This window comes from Rhinolophus ferrumequinum, chromosome 9 (genome assembly GCF_004115265.2).
Source record: "Rhinolophus ferrumequinum isolate MPI-CBG mRhiFer1 chromosome 9, mRhiFer1_v1.p, whole genome shotgun sequence".
Classification (NCBI taxonomy): Eukaryota; Metazoa; Chordata; class Mammalia; order Chiroptera; family Rhinolophidae; genus Rhinolophus; species Rhinolophus ferrumequinum.
The window spans coordinates 80,920,474-80,940,532 of NC_046292.1; the positions used below are offsets into that span (position 1 = coordinate 80,920,474).

General features: G+C 46.0%; 1 protein-coding gene across 2 annotated transcripts in view; it reads left to right on the forward strand.

Moving 5' to 3' along the window:
- GFOD1 (glucose-fructose oxidoreductase domain containing 1) overlaps window positions 1-20,059 on the forward strand; it is a 101,519-nt gene that overhangs the window by 71,605 nt on the left and 9,855 nt on the right. Inside the window, exon 1 of one of the 2 annotated variants that reach the window (XM_033113579.1) lies at window positions 14,786-15,069. The exons of the other annotated variant lie outside the window; for it this stretch is intronic. Within the exon in view, the coding sequence (XP_032969470.1) occupies window positions 15,018-15,069 (52 nt within the window). The 5' untranslated portion in view covers window positions 14,786-15,017. Of the gene's footprint in view, window positions 1-14,785; window positions 15,070-20,059 lie in introns of those variants that run through there. 2 annotated transcript variants of the gene reach the window in all.

Here is a 20,059-nt window from a genome sequence, read left to right on the forward strand (position 1 = left end):
ACACCCTCCCAGATACATCCACAATAGTGTTTGACCTCATGTCTAAGCACCTGGTGGCCCAGTCAAGTTGACACATAAAATAACCATTACAGTGGCATGATCTATTTTAAGGGGTCCTTTCTTCTCTTCACCAAATAAATCTTAAGCATATAATTTCAGCTACTATAACTTGGATCCAAAATAAGAATTTCTTTCTCGTATGTCAGTCCCTCTGAAAGCAGTCTGGCAGCTCCACAGTGTCTAGGATCCAGGGTCCTCTGTCTTGTTGCTCCACCATCCCTAGGGTATTATCTTTGACTACATAGCCCAATATGGCCTCAGCCCCATCAGAATTCACACAAGAAGGGGGGAAATGGAGAATTGCACCACGGGGAATTTATACATCACTTCCATTATCTTCTATTGGCCAGAACTTAGTCACATGGCCATATTTAATTGCAAGGGAGATTGGGAAATGTAGTTTTTATTCTTGGCAACCATGGGTCCAGCTAAAAAGGAATGGTTCTTTTAACCAGAACCAGTAGGGTGAGGGGAGGGACGGCCAGGGGTCTGTGCTACACCTATGATTTGCTGAGACCTATGCTAGGCACTAGCACAGATAGAGTGGTGTGTAAGATATAGTCCTGCCAATGGTCACCGGGGAGATAGACAAGGTACTTGCTACTACATTGTGTAATAAATCATAACACTGGGACAGACACAGGCAGCCAACTAGAATAACTGTCGAAGAAGGCTTCCCAGTGAGCTTCTGGAAATCATTTTAAAGAACAACTATATTAGGCCCAAATGGGTTGAGAGTCCACTTTCGTAAACCCCAGTTTCAGCTGGACCTGTGTTTTCTCTTCTTTGGCGGTGAAACTGAATTTACAAGTAGACGTTCAGATCTTTGTAGTCAGTGTTAAGTAAGGAAATCCAAAATATTCCTAGAAGCATGAATTGAAAACAAATAGGATTCCTACCCTTTTCTGTCTCTTTTTCTCTCTTCTTTCTGCCTTCTCCCATCCGTTCAGTCTGGGATTAAGGAGATCCACAGCCCTAGCAGGAATGCAGGTGGCCTTTCTGAGCCTGGTTACCCTGTACGTGTGGAGACCTTGCAAGCTTAGTGCAACATGTCCTTCAAAGGGTTTCAGGGTGGGGGCTTGGGGGGAGGAGTGGCATACAGAGAGCTCTTATGTAATGTGGTAAACAAACATCAAACGGCTGTTTCATTTTCCATCAGCTAGAGAGGCATTTTATTTCCACCAGAAATGGGAGCAGACGTGAAAGCAATTAGTGTTAGTCGGTTTACAGTCACATCCCTGGGGCCAGATGTCTGTACTTTACTGGTTCCTTGTTCAGAGAACATTTGTGAGTTATTTCCACTCCTGCCCATCCCACCTCCTGCCAAAAAAACCCAAAATATCACAGTTAAGAGAACATATTATTCCTTGAATAACAGGCAGAAGGCCTGTTCTTTGGAGATAGAGAAGGCTGCCTCAGAATTTGGGGAGGGGAGGTTAAGAGTGGCAGAAAAAATCCTTGCCACCATCTTCCTGGCCCCCGAACCCTTCAAGCCCCTGCTCAGTTGGGGTAATGCAAGCCTGCTGTCTTTGCTGGTGGCTGAGAACTAACTTGGGTGGGGGTGGGAGTGGCTGGTGTTTATGCCAAGGAAGTTTTTTTTGGTGGGAGGAGCAAAGACCAGGGAGTTCATGAAGCGTCCCCCTCTGGTGGCTTCTGGGCTCCTTATCTCAAGTGGAAGGGGCTAAGGTTGTGGATGAGTACTGGCAGCCGGTCACTTTACGTAAGTCACCGTTACTCCCTCATCAGGATCTTACTGTCCACATTTTACTGATGAGGAAGCTCCAGCCATGAGAGGTGAACGGTCATCTGAGTTTGCACAGCTGCTAAGGAGCAGGTCTGGCATCTGTCCAACTTTTAAGCCACCCAGCCTGTGACATGACAATATCTGAATTTCTGGATAATTCATTTATCTCTGTATTACAAGAAAGGAAAATCAAGATTCCCCTATCAGAGACAAGGCCGTGATATATGAGTTTTGTCCAGTGATTTATAGGCTCGTTATCACGTAGCCAGTGCCCCTTGGCAGAGGGCCATGGCCGTCATGCTGCTGCCTATGCCCGTTCCTGGTTGAACCTCCCTCTCCCTCCTGAAACGTCGGCCCCCACCTCCATCCAAAGGACATTCTGAGTGTTATTTTTTCCTTTTTGAATAAAAATTATCTTTTTAATGATTCGTTTTTGAGTTGGTAATGTAGTCACCTAGTTCAAAATTCAAAGACTACAAAAACAGATACACTGACCCCCACCCCAAAGCCCCCTCCCTCACCCTGAGCCACCGACTTTCCTGCCTAGAAACAACCAATGTCATTGGTTATCCGTGTTCCCTTCCAGATATATTTTACATAAATACAAGCAAATAAACATTTGTGCTCTTCTTTCTATACCATGCATGTTGTCTGAACCTTGCCTTTTCTAACTTTCCATATTGTGTGTAAACAGCTTTCTCATGTATTGTGTGAAATACAAAGTGTACATAAAATCGTGAAAAAGACAATACTTAATGAAAATTAAAGAGAAACAGGCTACATATCTGTTTGATCAGTTAGCTAGCTAGCAAAGTACATGTAAATTATTTCTTTAAGAAATTGCTCAGGAAAAGAAAAAAATTGGCCAGGGAAAATAATGTACTATTTTGTAGAGTCCAACTTAATTGAATAAGTAACGACTTCCTCTCCCCCCAAAAGAAAGTTGTTTTGAAACAATGTTTTTTTTAAAGTCTGAAACTCAAGCACTGGTTGGCATTATAAAAAAAAGAGAAATACTTCAATAAATGTTGGTATTACCATATTCCAGATAAATAAGAGAGGGAGGAGACTATTTTTGTGGGACCTCATTGCTCCACCTCGGATGGAGCTGTGCTATTGCAGGGTCCCATGGGACTGACCCATGGACGAGAGGCTTCCACAACGATGGTGAGCCCCAGAGCACGACCACAGAAAGCCTCTGTCACTTCTCACTTCTTGTCTTCCCTGGAAAACTCCATGGCTCCTTTGTTCTTATCTATCCCCCCTATCTGCTACTTCTTTTCCCACAATATGAAATGGCAGGAGTCAATTATCTGAGAGGAGAGGCAAAACACATTGACCAGAAGGAGAAATTCTTAATGGAGCAAGATGTGGGCTGCATACAGTGGCCAGCAGAGTTGTTTTGCCCCACCAGAGTGGTACCTGGCCTAACAAATTTTAAGACCTTGAGTAGTTCCCTGACATGCCATGGGCAGACCTGTTCACTAACTGTTAAAAGTAATTGTTTATCGACCATCTTAAAGAAACAAACTCCACAACATCCACTGATACAATAACATCATGACCATCATCACTATTTATTGAGCACTTACTACATTCCAGACTCTGTTAAGCTCTTAATATGGTTCTCCCAACTCTCCAATGAAGTTGATTCTCTTATGATTCCATTTTACAGATGAAGAAACTGAGGTAGAGTACTTGTCCAAATAAGTGGTAGAGCTTTGATCAGCCCTTGGTTTGGCTATTATATCTGTGTCCTTAGTCAGTATTCTCCACTGCAGCTCTCTTAGCATCATCAGGAAGTTCCCGCTAACATTATTGGAATTCAAGTCCATTTCTCATCTTCTGCCTTCAAGGAAACAAAAAATCTAGTGTTCACCATCCTTTATAAAATAACCCTGTATATGTATCCTTGAAAACCAGAATTAAGTGTTCTTTCATCTTTCCCTCCTCTGGACTCTTTCCTTTTTCCATTTTTGGGTTAATTTCAAGCAGCAAAAATTTATTGAAGATGGTCATTGTTCCAGGCCATTGGCGGACACCAAGAAATAGATAAGTTTCCTGATTGTCCTAAAGGGTTTCACCATCTGGTTAATGATAGCTAGCACTTATTAAGTACTTACTAGTCCAGGTATTGTACTAAGTAGCTTACATGAATAACCTCGTTTAATTCTCATAACAACCTTTTGAGCTAGACACTATTGTTATACCGATTTTTTATAAACCAAAAATAAACGAAAGCCCAGAAAGTTTGGAAACTTGCTCACAGTTAAAGAGTTCACAGGTAGTTGGCAGCTTCAATATTACGCATGAAAATATGACTAAGAATTCCAGATGTTATGTATAATGAAGGCTCAGAAAATTATAACGGACTCAGGCAGCAAGTATTAAAAAAGGAGAGGTACCCGAGGCTTGTGGTCCTCAGGAAAGATGTCTCAGAGGAGAGGAAACTTAAGCTGGACCTTGGGGTCGGGGGTTGACACAGTGGGGACTAGGGGGGAAGGGGAGCAAAGGTATGAGGGTGGGGAAGTGCCTGGTGAGGCTGAACGTGTTTGAACTTGAGGAATTAGCAGAGGGAAAGTAGAGAATCCCGTAGGAGAGGTAAATCATGACCGAGGCATGAAAGTGTCAAATGCCATACAGTGGGCAATGGCAACGGAAGGGGTGTGTGTGTGTGTGTGTGTGTGTGTCTGTGAATGTTTGGAAAAGATTAATAGTAAGAGATTGTGAAAGAGCGTTAGACATTTATTTAGGGTTTTTTAAGGGTATGTTATCTATTTTTAATTTAAGTATATTTGGTGTACCATATTACATTAGTTATATTAGTTTCAGGTGTACAATATAGTAATTCAACATTTTTATACCTTACAATATAATCACCCCAATAATTCTAGTAATCATCTGTCACTATGCAAACTTATCACTATTATTGACTATATTCCCTTTCACCTTTTCCACCTACCCCCATCCCCCCACCTCCGCTCCAGCAACCATCTTTTTGGTCATTTTTTAAAGACGTAGGATTGACACAGTATGGACCTTAAGAAAATTGATTACATGTTAGCAGTTGGCAAAAGAACGTCTATTTGAATTTTGCAGTGAGTTGTTTGCATGTCCAGTTGCTGAGATTCTTTTTTTCTGAGCAGTTTACCATACCTCTTTCTTTTCTATTCATCAACTTAAAGATGTGCATGCGATGGAGAGTAGGTAGCATGTGCTCTCCAACACGTTCTTGATGCTTTCAGACCCCCACCTTCCCTGAATTGTGGCTTGTAGGGCTGCTGACGTAGTCTCCTCCTCTGAGGCCATGAGGAGGGCCCGCAGGTGGCACCATAGATAGCCTGACTTAACATCGGAGCCCCTCTGAGCCGCTCATCCCTTCTATGCTCCCACACCCCCCAAATAAATGAGTATTGGCTGTTTAGTTAGCAAGGCACTATACGAAGAATATAAATCCTGGGATGTTGTGCGTGGAGGCACCGTACAGAACTGCTGGTTCAAACACTCGCTGGCCCTCTTCTCATCAGCATGCTTTACTCTAAAAGGGAACGGTCAGATAATTCGGGGGTTGTTCCATGTTGTCAATTCCTTGGAGAGTCCCGTAAACATTCGTAGTGTAAGGAAGTACTGTATTAGAGAAACCTTTTCCTTGTGCAGAGGGTGCTTGCAAATGCAATTCATTGTGTGTGTGCCTATGTAACTGAGTGCTTAAAATTGCCTTAAAAACCATCAAAACAGAAACTCACAGAGGCATATGAGGCGAGGGTGGTCCCTGGCGCATCTAACCTCTCCCGAGACTGTGAGGAATGAGGTCTCGGCTGGGAATGGAGACGGAACACAGAACGGAAATGTCTTAACGTTTTTAACAAGCACTTCCCCGACTTCTCGACCCTAGAATCTTTTCCTCGGGTGTGCACAGCAATGAACACCACGTAGGCTTACTTGTTCCTCAGAAGCACCTTGGGAAATGCCGTGTTGGCCCAATGCCCTCACTTGGCAGATGAGACAAGTGGACAGTGGCAGTGCTGGGACTGGGACATAGGAACATGTCCTCATACAGTCTCAACCCGTCACATTCCTCATGCCCGTATATACTGGTTACTCGGCCTCTAAGAGGAAAGGTGTATGTGGAGGCGCGTGCTGCCTGCGGGAAACCACCAGGAGAGAGCAGAATCGGGCATTTGGGGAGAAGTGCTTGGTGGGAGCCAGGTGCTTACTGGAGGAGGAGTGGGCAGTGGCTGCCGAGAGCGGTTTCTGCCAGTGAATGACACTTCTGCTGACTTTGGATGGTGGGGGACAGCCCTGTGTTCCCCAAGGAGGACAGGTGTTTCTGCAGTCAGGCCAGGGGCTCTACCTTGCGTCAGCTTTCCAACTGCCGATTCCCTGGGGATGTGTCCAGCGCAAATGCGGCGTAGGTGGGTTAGCCTATGTTGAAGAGCAGGGGGTTTGGGTGAACTGGAGCCATTCAATGGAATGATCCTTTAGGGTCTGGAAAGAAAAGGAGACAGAGGACCATGAATACCAAAGCTGTTGTTTGAAAAAGTAAGGCTGATTGCCCAAACTCACTGGTCGAAGGTAACTGCTAAGACGAGGTTAAAGATTCATATACACTTGTGTTTGAAGGGCAAGAGGGGTGAGGAGAGCTGAGCTGCATAGACCTGCGTCCTTCTTCTGTGAAGCAGAGAAATGACTGAGGAAGGAACAGTTAGTGACTTTGTTCTTATGCATTAGTATTTATTGGTGTATTTTTTTTATGTTTTGCTGTCTATTCTATGACTCCTTTGACTTTCACCGAGTACATCCTTTAGGTTTTAAGCCCTTGAAGAGGTTGAGTAGCTGTGTTTTACGTGTTGCGCTTTACCCACCCGTTGCCTATTCTACTCGATGTAATACTTAGATATCTTTCTCCCCATTCCACCCCCAACAGAAATTAACCTGCATACAAAAGGCACTCAATGTTCAATGAGCTAACAGGATAATTTGGCCAGTTCTACTCACAGAACCTCAGTGATGCTTACTCTTAATGCACTGAAAGAACAGAAAAATGATCCCGTTGTTTCCCTTCCTAGCCTAGCGGAAATGCAGGATAGGAGTTCTCTGCACCCCACATCTGTATCTTCTTGTCCCCAGCCCCAAGCCTGACAGCTCCCACTGCTTCTTGCAGAATGGTTGGTCTTTACAGAAGGCTCCTACCATCACCCCTTGCCAGTTTTAAAAACATTTCTGTGAACGCTTTCACATGGTTTTCAGTGGCATTTTTGGGTTGCTGATATCATCTGCAGTTTCTTCGGACCAGAGGCGCGTGGGAGCAGGTAACTGGGTGGTGGATCCTCTCCTGCTGGTCCTATCTTAAGATACCCACACAGAAGACTGGTACATGCCTGAGATGAGAATGTTGGTTATCACTGGACACACACCTCCTCTGCTCTCCCCTGGCAGTGGGGGTACAGCTGTCGCTAAGTAGCCAGTTGACCTGTGCTCCTTACCCCCACCCCTGTCAGGAGGACCGCAACTCCTGCTGCAGAGTTCCAGCTGGGAGATACCTGGGGGCTAGAACTTGAACTCTGCCGCTGCTCCTCAGCTCTGACCCTCCCTGGCATGCTGAAAGCCCTGGAAGTGTGGGTCAGCCTTTGAGTCTGGAAAGAATTATCTAGGTCAGTGACGTGATAATAGATTCTGACTAAGTAAAACAGAGTCTCAACCCCATGGTTGAAGAAGCCTCCTATTTTCAGAGGAGTTTGAAGTGATTTATACCTGTGTTCTATATCTTCATTTGTATTCAAAACCCTGAAGAGGCAATTCATTACATTACTTTGCATTAGAGAGCTCAGAAAATGGTATTTATTCTCTAGGGTCAAGAAGATGTGGTACACATCTGCGACCCCCCGCTGGTGGGACCTGGGAGCTGGAGTGTGTGTCAGTAGTCCCCTGTAATCAGCCACATCTTGCTGGACCTCTGTGGATCTTTAAGGGCTTCTCTTGGCCAGGGTCAGTCTTTTATCATAAATTGTGAACAAGTACTAAAAAGCAACTACAGCAAGCCAAGTACCATGTGGACGGGAAACCAACGTATTTACGAGTATAATAAGACTCCTGCCTTTAAAGAACTTGTAATTATGGCTGAAGGTAGGAAGTCCTCAGAACGTTGCAGAACAGAGATTCTCAAACATTCTCCATTCATGATGCCCTTAGTGTCTCCGTAATTTTTCATGGAGGTCCTAGGACAAAAGAAAGACCTAGCAATTCCATTTAGTAAGTAATAAGTATTTAGGTCCCAACAACATAGCAGATACTTGAAAAAAAAAAATAACACCTAAATTGAAAGAATAAAAATCTTTCTATTTCATTCTTAAATAATCAGGATGAGTTATAATGGGGTACAGCTGCCTGTTGGGCACTGCACAACTTCTCAAACCTTGGAATCACATAAAACACAACCAGCCTCACTTCCTATCCCACCTTGATTTTTGCCTGGAACTTGTGTTTGTTTGTTTTGTTTTTATCCCAGCGACTGACAAAAACCGAGCTTCACAGAGATAGGGTATTGTTGAAAGGAATGTAGTGCAATCCAGTATTAAAACTGTAAACTTGGCTTGAGCTAGTAGTTCCTGCATCCAATAGATGTCCAGCACCAGCATGTTGCCACAAAAGTTTAAAATACACAGTTGTGGCCCTTTGAGTTCGCTGTGGGACCCCTGGATGCCTTGGGTGCTGAGGCTTCAGGCTCGGGACCACGACTCTGAAACATGGAAACTAGTAGTGGAAAATACAAGATCAGGTGGAAGCTGGGGCACCCCCCGCTCCCATTTCTTCCCCCTTAGTCCCTTAAGGAGTGTTTGTGGATTGCATGAAAGGTTACAGGAAAATCCATGATTATACCTTGGTTTCTTTGCAGTCATGTTTTACAGCCTGTCAAGTTGCATTTACAATCACATTGTATTGTTTAAGATGAGCCACAGATACGCTGGAGCCAGAATGTGTGGGTTTCAATCCTGACTCTACCACTTCCTAGGGGGTGACCTTGGGCATTGACTCTTGAGGGTTTGGCTTCATGGTTTGTGAAATGGGAATGAATGACCTCCCCGGGTATTAGGAGGACTCAAAAATGCAACTGCTTTTTGCCAGGTGCTTGGTACCATAAGCACTTCAATAAATGTTAGTTCTATTATTCTTACTCCTGTGGTGGGCATTTAGGCTTCAGTGTGATGGGGCGGAGGAGCTTTTCTCAGGAAGAGGTGTTAATGTGAGGAGGACTGAGGTGGAGGCACCCTGCCAAGAGGGAAGGGGACAAGCCACAGGGAGGCCCCTTGGCAGAGGCCTGCCTCTGCTCTCAGAGGCGCTGACAGGCTGAAGAACTGCTCACTGTGGGAGAGGTGGGAGACCACTCCTGCTGCCTCCGCTGACAGGCTGAAGAACTGCTCACTGTGGGAGAGGTGGGAGACCACTCCTGCTGCCTCCGGTGCCCCAACAGCCCTCCCCGCGGCGGTACATGGCAAACCATGCCAGAGTCTGATCCTTGTTAATCCTTGTTCTGTCTGTATCCCGCATCCCTTTAGGGCATCCATGTGTCTAGGACATCGGGACAAACCCCCCACAGGCTTCACCCGAGTCCTGTGCAAGCCCAGGTGTTCAGGGCACTTGTTCCAACGCTGTGCCCATGCAGAGCCCTCTCCTGGGAGTCAGTGAGGGTCCCTTCCCTGCAGGAGCACCCTCAGGATGAACAGGGCACCATTACAGCCCTGCTGGGGCTCTTTCCCCAGGGGCTGGTGCCCTTAGAGCCTTCATCACCTGTAGGTCGCTATCTCGGTCTCCAGGGCCACAGTATTAAGTGGGAGAGAAAGGACTGAATCTTAACCCCTCGCCCGTTTCCCTCATCTGTAAAATGGAGCTTCTGCCATCTCGCATCACCAGGCAGGTTTTCAACTGGTGCTGGCGCCACTGCAGACACAGGGTGCCCACTTTTCTGGGAGTTCCTACCAACTATGTTTCTTCCTTTAAAAAGAGTCTGCATTGATTGCACACTGTTGAAAACAAACAAACAAACAAACAAAAAACAAAAGGAAAAGCTGCAAGACTCACCCCAGCCAGCGCCTGGCACAGTAAGACTGTGGAAGCCCCTGCCTGGGATGTGTGCAGCGCCTGGTGCGTCAGCACCCCACCTGGTACCGGTAGGCTCTGCAGTTTGTTTTCATTCATGAGAGCACTGCAGTCGGTTTGCTTTCTAGGCTTGACTGTTTGTTTGTTTTTGCTGCTGCATCTCACTCACTTTGTTCTTGCACTAGGCTCGTTATGCCTTCCAGCACACTTTCTATATAATATTGATTTCATATTCTCAGTAGTCTTATAAAGCTGTAGGGCCTGAGATCAGCCCAGTGTCACAGATGGTCTTTGCACATTGAGTAAGTGGCAAAGCCAGACTTACACCCCATTTCGATGTCAAGTCCTGGTGCCTTACCCTCCCCCTCCTCCAGGCCGCTATGCACTTAACTCTCCCTGCCCCTCCCATCCCCCACTTATTTTGAATTCTTGTAGCTCTGAGAGCTGATGTGAGCAGGTTTTATTTGGATTATTATTGACTTCAGCAGACATTCATGAGCACTTTTCATGTGTCAGGACAGTGGCTATATGTTATTTCATCCTCAAAGCAGCTTTTTAAGTAAGGCTTTATTCCAATTTTATAGATAAGTGATCTAAGCTTCCTCGAGGATGTCAAATAGCTTGGGTCACGCAGTTCTAAATGCTGGAATCAGAAATTCAATCCATGTCCGCCAGCTCCCGTTCCACTTCCCTGTCCAATAAATCCTGCTGGGGCTTGGGCTGCTTTATTAACAGGCACTCAGTGGTTCCTCGGTGCCCAAATCAATCTTTTCAGACGGGGGTCCAGAAGCTTGTAAACCTCTTGTCCCTGAGAAGCATTTTAATTGCCAACAACAGAAACTACCTGGCTGATTTTAGCAGAATGGAATTTTGTGAAAGGATATTAGTTCATCACTGAGATGTTCTGCAGGCTGGGGAAGTAGACGTGGAGAGCAAGGAACAAAGAAGAGTTTGGCAGCAGGAATCACTGTCCACGTCTCACCGGGGAACCTGCTGACGTGGACAGACCCTGCCGCTTTGATGGTGCCATTGTTGGCATCACTGCACCACAGCCGTGGGAAACGGGGTGTCACCACCCCCACTGCCAGCATGGGTTCTCCATGCTCCTCCTTCCTTGTGTACCACCTGGCATCCCTGGTTGGCCAAACCCACGTGTGTGCCCATGCCTTTGCTGAAAAGGCTGCTGGGAAAGTAAGCTGCTGGCTGGGCTTCCACAGGGGCAAGAAGCTCTCCCTCCCACTAAGACTTACATGGTGGGGAATTTCCCAGATGTAACCAGGGGATTCAGGTGCTGGGCAGCCCCTGAAAACACACACAGACGCCTCGTTCTAGGTTTCCTCTCTGTTACTCACCATCACCACGTCCCAGCACTCCTCACACCTTGTCACAGAATTGGTATGAATTGTGGAGATGATGTAGACGAAAGTGCTTTGGGAAATGGTTTGTTGGTGATTATTTATCCTGATAATCCAGGCACCCTGAATCTAGTTTGCCTCCTGGCGGTGGGAGGGGCTTATTGCTGTTGTCTGGCCACATCAGGAGGAACGCTGCGCTTTTGAATTGAAGATTGTCTCACAGCTGATTTGTTTCCCTCTCTGCTTCTGGCTGAGGAGGAAGCTCCATTGCTTCTTTGTGAGGAAACATGGTGCATTGGTCCGCTTTCCTTTCCTGGGCAAGTTTTGGCCACACCCACGTATTTATTCCCCCAAGGATCTGCACTCCTGGGCTTCCCTGGGGCGGGGGTGGTGGGTAGTGTGGCCCCACCTGCCAGGGATTTGCTGCTGGCACACGTATAGAGGTGAAGCATGTGGCAAGCCCATTGCTGCCTGGTTCCTTTTGACAAGATGGCAGGTGCCTGTGTGCAGAAGGCTGAAGCCCTTCCTTGCACAGCTTGTTTTATTCGTATGTGGGAACCCAGGCACCACAATGGCCTGTTTCTCTCCTTCCTCATAAGATTCTTTCAGTTGCTCTGGGCAGTTCACTGCCACAGATGTGGAACAACTGCCTTTTTCAGGACAACAGCCGCTGTGGTTCTCCCACTTTGAGACTCCCACCTGCCCTTCTGTTTTCCAGCTCTTCTTCCTTCAAGCACTAACGAACCTTGCCCTCCCACTCCTTTGCCTTCCCAAATCACTTCTCAACTCAAGGCTGGGGTCCAGTGGGGCCCAAAGCGTTTGGGACTTCTTTTATTAACATATCTGGCAGCTCTGAGGCTCAGTCATTTAATCCTGCTCCCACCCTTCCACGTGCAACAATTCCCTAGACATCAAATGGAAAAGACAGGGCTTTGGGATCACAGATTTGAATTTGCAGCCGGGACCTGCCACATATCTATGATGTTGGGCAATCATGATCTCTCTTAGCCTTGGCTTTCTACTCTGGAGAAATGGGGCTAATGGTGCTGGTGTGATGCTTAGCGGAGCCGAAGGCCAGCCTGGGCACCTCCTGGGTACATAACAGTTTCAGCATCTCTTTCCTTCTTTGTACTGTTTCTGCCCCTGCTCCCCAGGCTCCCGCCCTGCCCTCCCATTATCACTGCCTTCAGGGAATCCTGAATTGGGGACACAATCGCTGTGGTAACAAGGAGACTAATAATAGGTTTTCAAAAGCCTAGAGTACCTTACTGAGTCTTTCTTTTTGATGGAGTAAAAACTACTGAAAGAACAGAGAAACAAAGGGAGGTTTGAAGGAATGTCCACACGTGCCTGAGGTACTTTATGTTGGGAGATAACTTGAGAATTTCCCTCCTGGTGGGGATTTCTAGAGCTGGTGGCAAATGAGTGGACTGGGCTGGAGTAATTTTACGATGACCTTCATCCCCGGTATCACTCCGGTAATTAGTTATGTACCCAGGAGGTGCCCAGGCTGGCCAAGAGGGAGATGATCTGGGGTGGACCTAATCGAATCACAGACAAAGAGAACGCTTTAAAGACAGCGTTCTCTCCAGCTTGTGACAAAAGAGAAGTCAGATTGGCAAAGCCCAAGAGGGATTGGCTTCCACAGCTGCTGGCCTGAAGATGGCATGGCACCACAAGGGGTGCAGGCGTCTCTAGAAGCTAGACAGCCTGCAAGGAAACCAGAGGGGACCTCGGGCTGACAGCCCCAAGGAACTGAATCAGCCAACAAACCGTATAAACTTAGAAGCATTTTCTTCCCCAGAGGGGCTTTGTGAACCCTAAGCAGAGACCCAGCTGAGCCTGCCTGGACTTCTGATCTAGAGAACTAAAAGATAATAAATGGGAGTTAAGCTTGCAACAGAAAACTCATATAGCCATGCAGTACGGACTGGTGGGGAGTATGACAACCTGGAGATGCACGCACCGCCTAACTGTGGAAGCCACTGTTCAACTCCAGTGCATTGTTGTCATGCGGGAGGCTCTGGGGGAAGAGACCCAATATTTCTAGATCTTTCCATTTTTTGAGAGGCCTAAAACTTAGACTGTGAAATATCCTGATTCTTAAGAAAACACACCTGCTGGGTACCTACACCAGTGATCCCTTCTCTAAAGCGTAACCCCTCTTGAATGGAGAGTTGCCTACTTTTGTAAAAAAGTTACCTGGTTTGAATTCTGTTGTCTTTCATTCTATATGCACAGTGAGGATAGTGTTTCTCCCAAAAGTGTTGTCTGCGATTGACAATTGGATACTGAGGCTTTTTTGGGGCTGTGTGGAGGCTTTGGGAGATAACACGAGGCTCCCACCGTTTGGTGTGTGATGAGAATTCACACGCTACTTAGGGAGAGAAAGTATAGATTTCTTTATTTTTCTGCAGCCAACCTGATCACCGTTCTAGGACCCTTCTGTAGGTGGGTAGGTAGGGAATGGAATTATACTCCAATCTGGTCCAAGCCAATCATTTACATTTTCTTTTAAGTAGCTCAGTACTTTTAGATGACTGGTGGCCCAACCGTTCAGCATTTTGCCCTTTGTCCCCACCTCTACACACACACACACACACACACACCACACACACATACACACACACCACACGCTGCAGAAGGTGGCTGCTTCTACGGGGAAAGTGTGGCTTACTATGTCCCCTGGATCTAAGAGTGTCCTCTGAATCCTGGCTTGTCCAGGTGTAGAATGGTGGTGCAGGGCTCAAGTTTCAGGTCACTTCCCAGAATAATGATCACTAAGGGCCCTTGGCTGTTTGGGACTAATTCAGCAGGACTCACCTGATGAGGCCCACAGTGCTAGTTGTTTTCCTCTGTCCCCAAGCCCCGGACCGCGACCACCACTGCATCCAACCCCAGGCCTCTGATCTCCCATGGGCGCTCTCACCACCTTACTGCCCCTTCACACGTGAGTCTGTTTGTGCCACCTACATGCAGGGAAGGGCTGCTCAGGCCACCTACCCGAGAAGCTGGCCACTAGTCTGGAAGGTCTCTGGCTCCCACATGGCTACCTGCTGTTTCTGAACCTCAATCCTTGGTCTTCCCTGAGCTGCAAATGAGAAGCCTTTCTCTGTCTCCTGGGGACCTGCGCAGGCTGGAAGGGGCTGGCTAGTGACTTGCCAACATCATAGCCTCATTCTCAGCATGTTGTAAGTCATAGTGATGGAGATGTGTGCGATGTGCCAATTAGGAAACTGAAAATGAAGGGTTTCAGGAGGACTGTCCGTCTTTCGGAGGCTCTAGGATCAGTGATTAGATGATGCTAAGCTACACGAAACAATCTGAGAACACTTAACTACTGATAGGGATTCCTGTGCAAAAGGAAGGCGCAGACAAAGTCCATAAAGAAGGGTTGGTGGGAAAGGCGCTGGCCTTTAAGAGCGGGTTGGCTATCGACAAGCTCTTGAACATCTTAACTCAGTATCCAGCCCCGTCAATATCAGCACTCTGACTTCCTTTCTTTGGTTGTTCCCTTCTTTCAGAGCTCACTGACGGCATCACAGGCCTTGACAAAAGGAGCTGAATATGGGTCACCCTGACCCATTTCCATCTAAAGTTTGAAATTTGAATGAAAACTTAAGCTGTTCTGAGACTTTCAGTGGTCAAACGCTGAGCACTGGGCACCCCCACGCCCACCTCCCGGTTTCTGATGTTCACCACAGTCAGTTACATAATTCCCCTCCGAGCCATTGTGGTGCCATGTGTGGCACGCATGGCACATGTGTGCACAGGCACGTGTGGCCGGCAAGAATGGGAGCACGTGTCAAAGAGGTAAATGTCATCTCTGGGTGTTGTATACAATTTAGATATGGATGCAAAAACTAACCTAGCCAGCCTTAAGATAAGGGTGGCCAGAAGGCAGTAGGCGTAGAGAAGTTAAGACCAGGCTTGCTCTGGAGCCACAGTTCAAATCTCATCTCTACTACTCCTTGTGTTGTGGAACCATGGGCAAGTTCCTACCCTCTCCTAGGTTCAGTTCCACATCTGTGACTTGGGAAGGATATTTGTGTCTGCCTCATGGGGTTTTGTACACCAAAAGGAGAAGTGTATATATAATTCTCAGTCTCTTCTGGCACAAAGTAAAGTGCTCAATAAATGGTGGTTGTTGCTATTTTAAATTGTGTCATTATTATTGTGAACAGATCAGATTCGTGGTTTGAGTTGGGAACTTGTTTGTCAGGAACTCTCAGGATTAAAGATGAGGGGTTTCTCCAAAAGGGCTCTCCTTCCAATTTACAGGAAACAGGAATGGACTGGGGGTTGGGCACAGAGTGGGGTTTAGAAAAGTCATCCCTGCGGATGCTGCCACTTCTCTTGCACTTTCTAACCTGAAAGAAAACATGCGTTAGTGGGGAGGGGAGGAGATCCACACGCGGGCGGGGGTGGGGAGGAATAAAGGAAAAAAGAGCAGAGCTGGACTAAATGGAGTGTTGCAGTGAGTGAGGGAAACGGACCAAATGTACTGAGTCTCAGGGTGCGGGGAAGAAGTGTTATAAATAGTCCTGTCTGTTCAGATACTTAGTTTTGTTAAAACCAGAGATTTTTCTTTGGCTTGCTTTTGTTTTTTTCCTTCACTCTAAACTCTAGTTCTGCTTGATCTCCTTTGGATCACAGATTCTTTTAAACACTCTAATAAACCTCTCTTTCAGAAATCGAACATCAGGATACATACAGACAATTTTTGTAGATAGTCCAGTTTTAGCAGTTTCTCAGATTCCAGGTTGAAAACACTCTTGTTTTAGACCATTTTTCCAAAAGGGACCTGAAGCTTCTGAATGAATGGGTAAATTCTTACATGCTTCAGAACCCTGCTCAAATGTCACCTGTCCAGCAAACTTTCTAACACGCCAAATCAGTTGGGCAGCCCCTCCTTTGTGCTGTCATTGACCATCCCTGTGTTAGGTCCCGTAATCTATTAGACCCGGTATAATTTATTAGATCCCATAACCACTCATTTCCTGATCGGTCTCCTCTACTGGGCTGTGAGCTTCTATTCATCTTCCTTACTCATTTTTGATCCCAATGCCTAGCACAGAAATGTTGAAAGAATGGAATATAAATAAAGATAATGAGTTTCCTGCTTGAATTGCAATGAAAAAATAGGAAACTGTATCGGATGGGACTTCTTGTCGGGGTTCTGCCAATTTGCCAGGACAGCTGCAAGCCAGCCCGCAGGACCAGCATCTATTTTGGCTTCAGAAGACAGGGACTGTCAACACAAGTAGAATAATCTGGAAGACTGGGGCAAAGTAGCATGGGCCTCAGAGTTTTCATCATTGATTAGATAAGGGAGTGTGTCATTGGAATATTTTGGCAGGGAGGGATGCTTTGAAGTTGCAGGCTGATTATGCTACTGGGGTAGGGCTCTGGTCTCTAGAAGGCCAGTGGCAGCCATTTTCCAGGTACCCAGGGATAACAACCTACCTGATCGAGAGCAGGAGAGGGCAGCTGCTCTGTGTCAGCAGAGAGCATGTGTCTTTCCCTAGAGGTGTCAATGGGAAGCCCCTTGTCCTGGCTCCTGAAGGGCCTTTTTGGATACTCCTATTATCCCCCACAAATGCCCTGGTCTCTGGGGAAAGGTATGAGTGGGTGCTCAGCCACAGCTTGGAGACCTTGAGCTTTGGAGGGTGTGAGGGGAGCAGCTGCTGGAAGGTGTCTAGGGTCTGTTGGTTGGAAAGTCCTTCTCGATAAGCACTAAATCCTCATGAGGGACATGGATATTTTGGCCCTGTTACAGAGAACACACTCAGCGGGCTTTGGAGGAAGCCAAATTTCCATTTCCCCATGAGGGATCTCAGCAGGACAGTAAAGCTCCTTCTGAAATTATTTCATTTAAAAGCTTCTGACAAAGAGCAGGCATACTTCCTTGCACATTGTACTTTCACCCTCCAGAGTTTACCATCAATCTCACTTTCTCCCCAACTTCAGATCCATGACATAGGCGGGGAAGTATTAGTCCCACCATTTTATAGCAGAGAACCCCTGCTTTATTTGAGGCGTTCTCATCTTGAAAAACAAAGTTGGTTCCAGCTTAAAGGCACTCCCCCGTCCCCCCAAATAAAAGACCTAGCCTAAGCCCTTTGTCCTCATGAAAAGAAGTAAATGGTCTCTGTGGAGGGGGATTCTGGAGATTTCCCCAGAATGCTCAGGCCAGTCTTGACGTGTTCTCTGCCACCCACCATGAATGATTCCAAGGTAACTATTCCTGGGTACGGGGACAGACACCTCAGTGGATCGGGCTGAGTGAGACATGGTGGTGTAACGGCTCGCAGTCCCTGAGGGCAAGCAGCAAGCAGGGGGACCTCCTGGGAGCCTCGGAGAGGAAATCTCCCGCTGTTCTCTGCATTATCCTCAGTACCAGTGGGCTTTGCTGAAACTCTCCAAGTGCTCGGGAGCTGTTTGGGGCTTTGCAAAACACAGAACACTTTTTCTCAGGCTCATAGTATTTTTTTCCTCCTTTCCATTTTGCACTGCCTGTTTATTTGGAGTGAAATCGAATCCGTGTGATTCAAGTCCCTTTGCCTGATTCTCCACAGCATGATTTTCCGTGAGATTGTCTGAGGTCTCAAAGTTTTAGATCTTTTGCCTTAGAAGGACACGACATCTTGACACAAGAGAATCTGAACCCAAAACCTAAAGGGAGTGTGTTTTGTGTGACGCTCAGAAAGATGCGGAATGGTAGAGGTGGCCTTCCTATGAGAAAGCACAGACTATCCTCTTGGGATATGCAGCGCAGAGACCAACGTTGTATTTTTCCCCCTCATGTCCCCATTAGGAATCAGCCATAGTTGTTTTGGGGACAGGCTCATAAAGGGGCCTTCTGCCTCTCCCTGAGTTTCTCTCCATGAGAAACTGAGTCCTTCAGTGTCAGTCTCTCTGGTGGGATATATTTACCTTCATATCAAAGGGCTGTCAAAGCCATCTGCCTAGGGCGTAGTACAGGATTTTGCCCTATTTCCTTTCCAGCACAAAATGGAGAGAGAGGGCTTTTCTCTAAAGAGCCCATTCCAGCACTTTCTCTGGTGGTGGCAAGAAAAGGATTGTGCTAAAACATATGAAAATCATGCACGCACCAAAGACTTCTTGTATTTTCTGGACAGCTAAACCCAAAGCCCAGGCAGACTGAGGCAATTTGAAGGCAGGTATCTATCTATCTGCTTTCTTTGGGAGAAAGCCAGGATATATTCAATGGCATCTGACACACCCAGGATTGTGGGGTGTGTCAACCCTATGCCCAGATAATGCAAGTTCCATTTATATTACATATGATTTTAGGGGTGAGGGGAATACTCTGTGCCACACTAATGCACGTACACACACACCTGCATATATGGACACACACACACACACACACACAGTGTCTGATGACTGGAAGTCTACAGTTAGAATTGGATTTCTTTACATATAAACTTTCAGCTATAAGATAAATAAGGTCTGAGGTGATAAAACATGGCAAAACATGGTGATTGTAGTTGATAAAACTGTATTGTATAATTGAAATTTGCTAAGAGGTTAGAACTTGTATGTTCACACACACACATAAAAGATAAATGTGATGGATGTGCTAATTAAGTAGATAGGGGAATCCTTTCACAATGTATATGTATATCAAATCACCATAATGTACACTTTAAATATCTTACAACTTTATATGTCAATTACACATCAATAATGCAAAAATAAAACAAAACCAACAAAAAATAGAATTGCATTTCTTTAGCCTTGATTCTTATTAAAATGCGAGGAATCTTGGAATGTCAGGGTCTGGGCATTTTGGTAGAGCAGATCTTGGTGGGGAAAAGCTGTGAACCACAGTCTACGGTCTTGAGGGTTCCAGAGTGCGCTTTGCAGTAGCTCCACCAAGAGGTAAGACTGTCCAGAACAGGGAGAAAATAAGCTTTGCTTTACAAATCTGTGAAAGGCCTGCTAGCTCTGCATTTTGGGCTCCTTGTAAAGCTGGAATCATTATTTTATTTTTTGCAATATGTCCTAAACACTTCAAGAAGTTGTCTTACAATTTCCTCAGAACAGGCTACGTACGCGTGGGCTTGGGGTGTGGGTAAAGTTTTGTGTGTATGTTTGAATTGCATCATGTGGAGAGAGACTGTAGCTTTCACCAGGATCATAAAGAGGGCCTGAGGAATTGGAACAAGAAGACCTGGCAACATAGCCTGAGCCTCTGAAACATTCAAAGTTCAGGGTCAGCGGTGCTTCCACCAGCTTGGTGGGGCCTGGGTACTGAGACAGGTCCATGGGCTCTGGGACCTGCCTGCTCATCTTAGGCTTTGTAGGACCCTCGTAGCATCACGTGAACACTGTCCTTCAAAGGTCTTCATGTCTCCTTTGGGCTTAAAAAAGGAAAACTTTTTTTTTCTGACCATGAAAATAGAAACTTAGAAAATGTGGAAAAACATAGTAAACAAAATAAAAATCAGTTATAATCTTACTAATCAATTAACCACTGTAAACATTTTGAGGAGGTCCTGTCCAGGTTTTTCCATTTTCTTTTGTCTTTTTAAGAGAGCGTTGAGATCATAGTATGTTTATGAATACAGCCCTTTTCAGTTAACATTACATCATAATCATCTTGCTTGCCATTAATAAGTCTTTTTAAGCATCATTTTCAGTGGCTGCACAATTATTCCATTATATGGCCGTACTATAGCTTGCTTACCCATTCTTCTAGCAATGGGCATTTGCACTGTTCCCAGCTTTTTGCTTTAATAAATAATGCATGAGAAGTATCTCTGGGCAAGAAGCT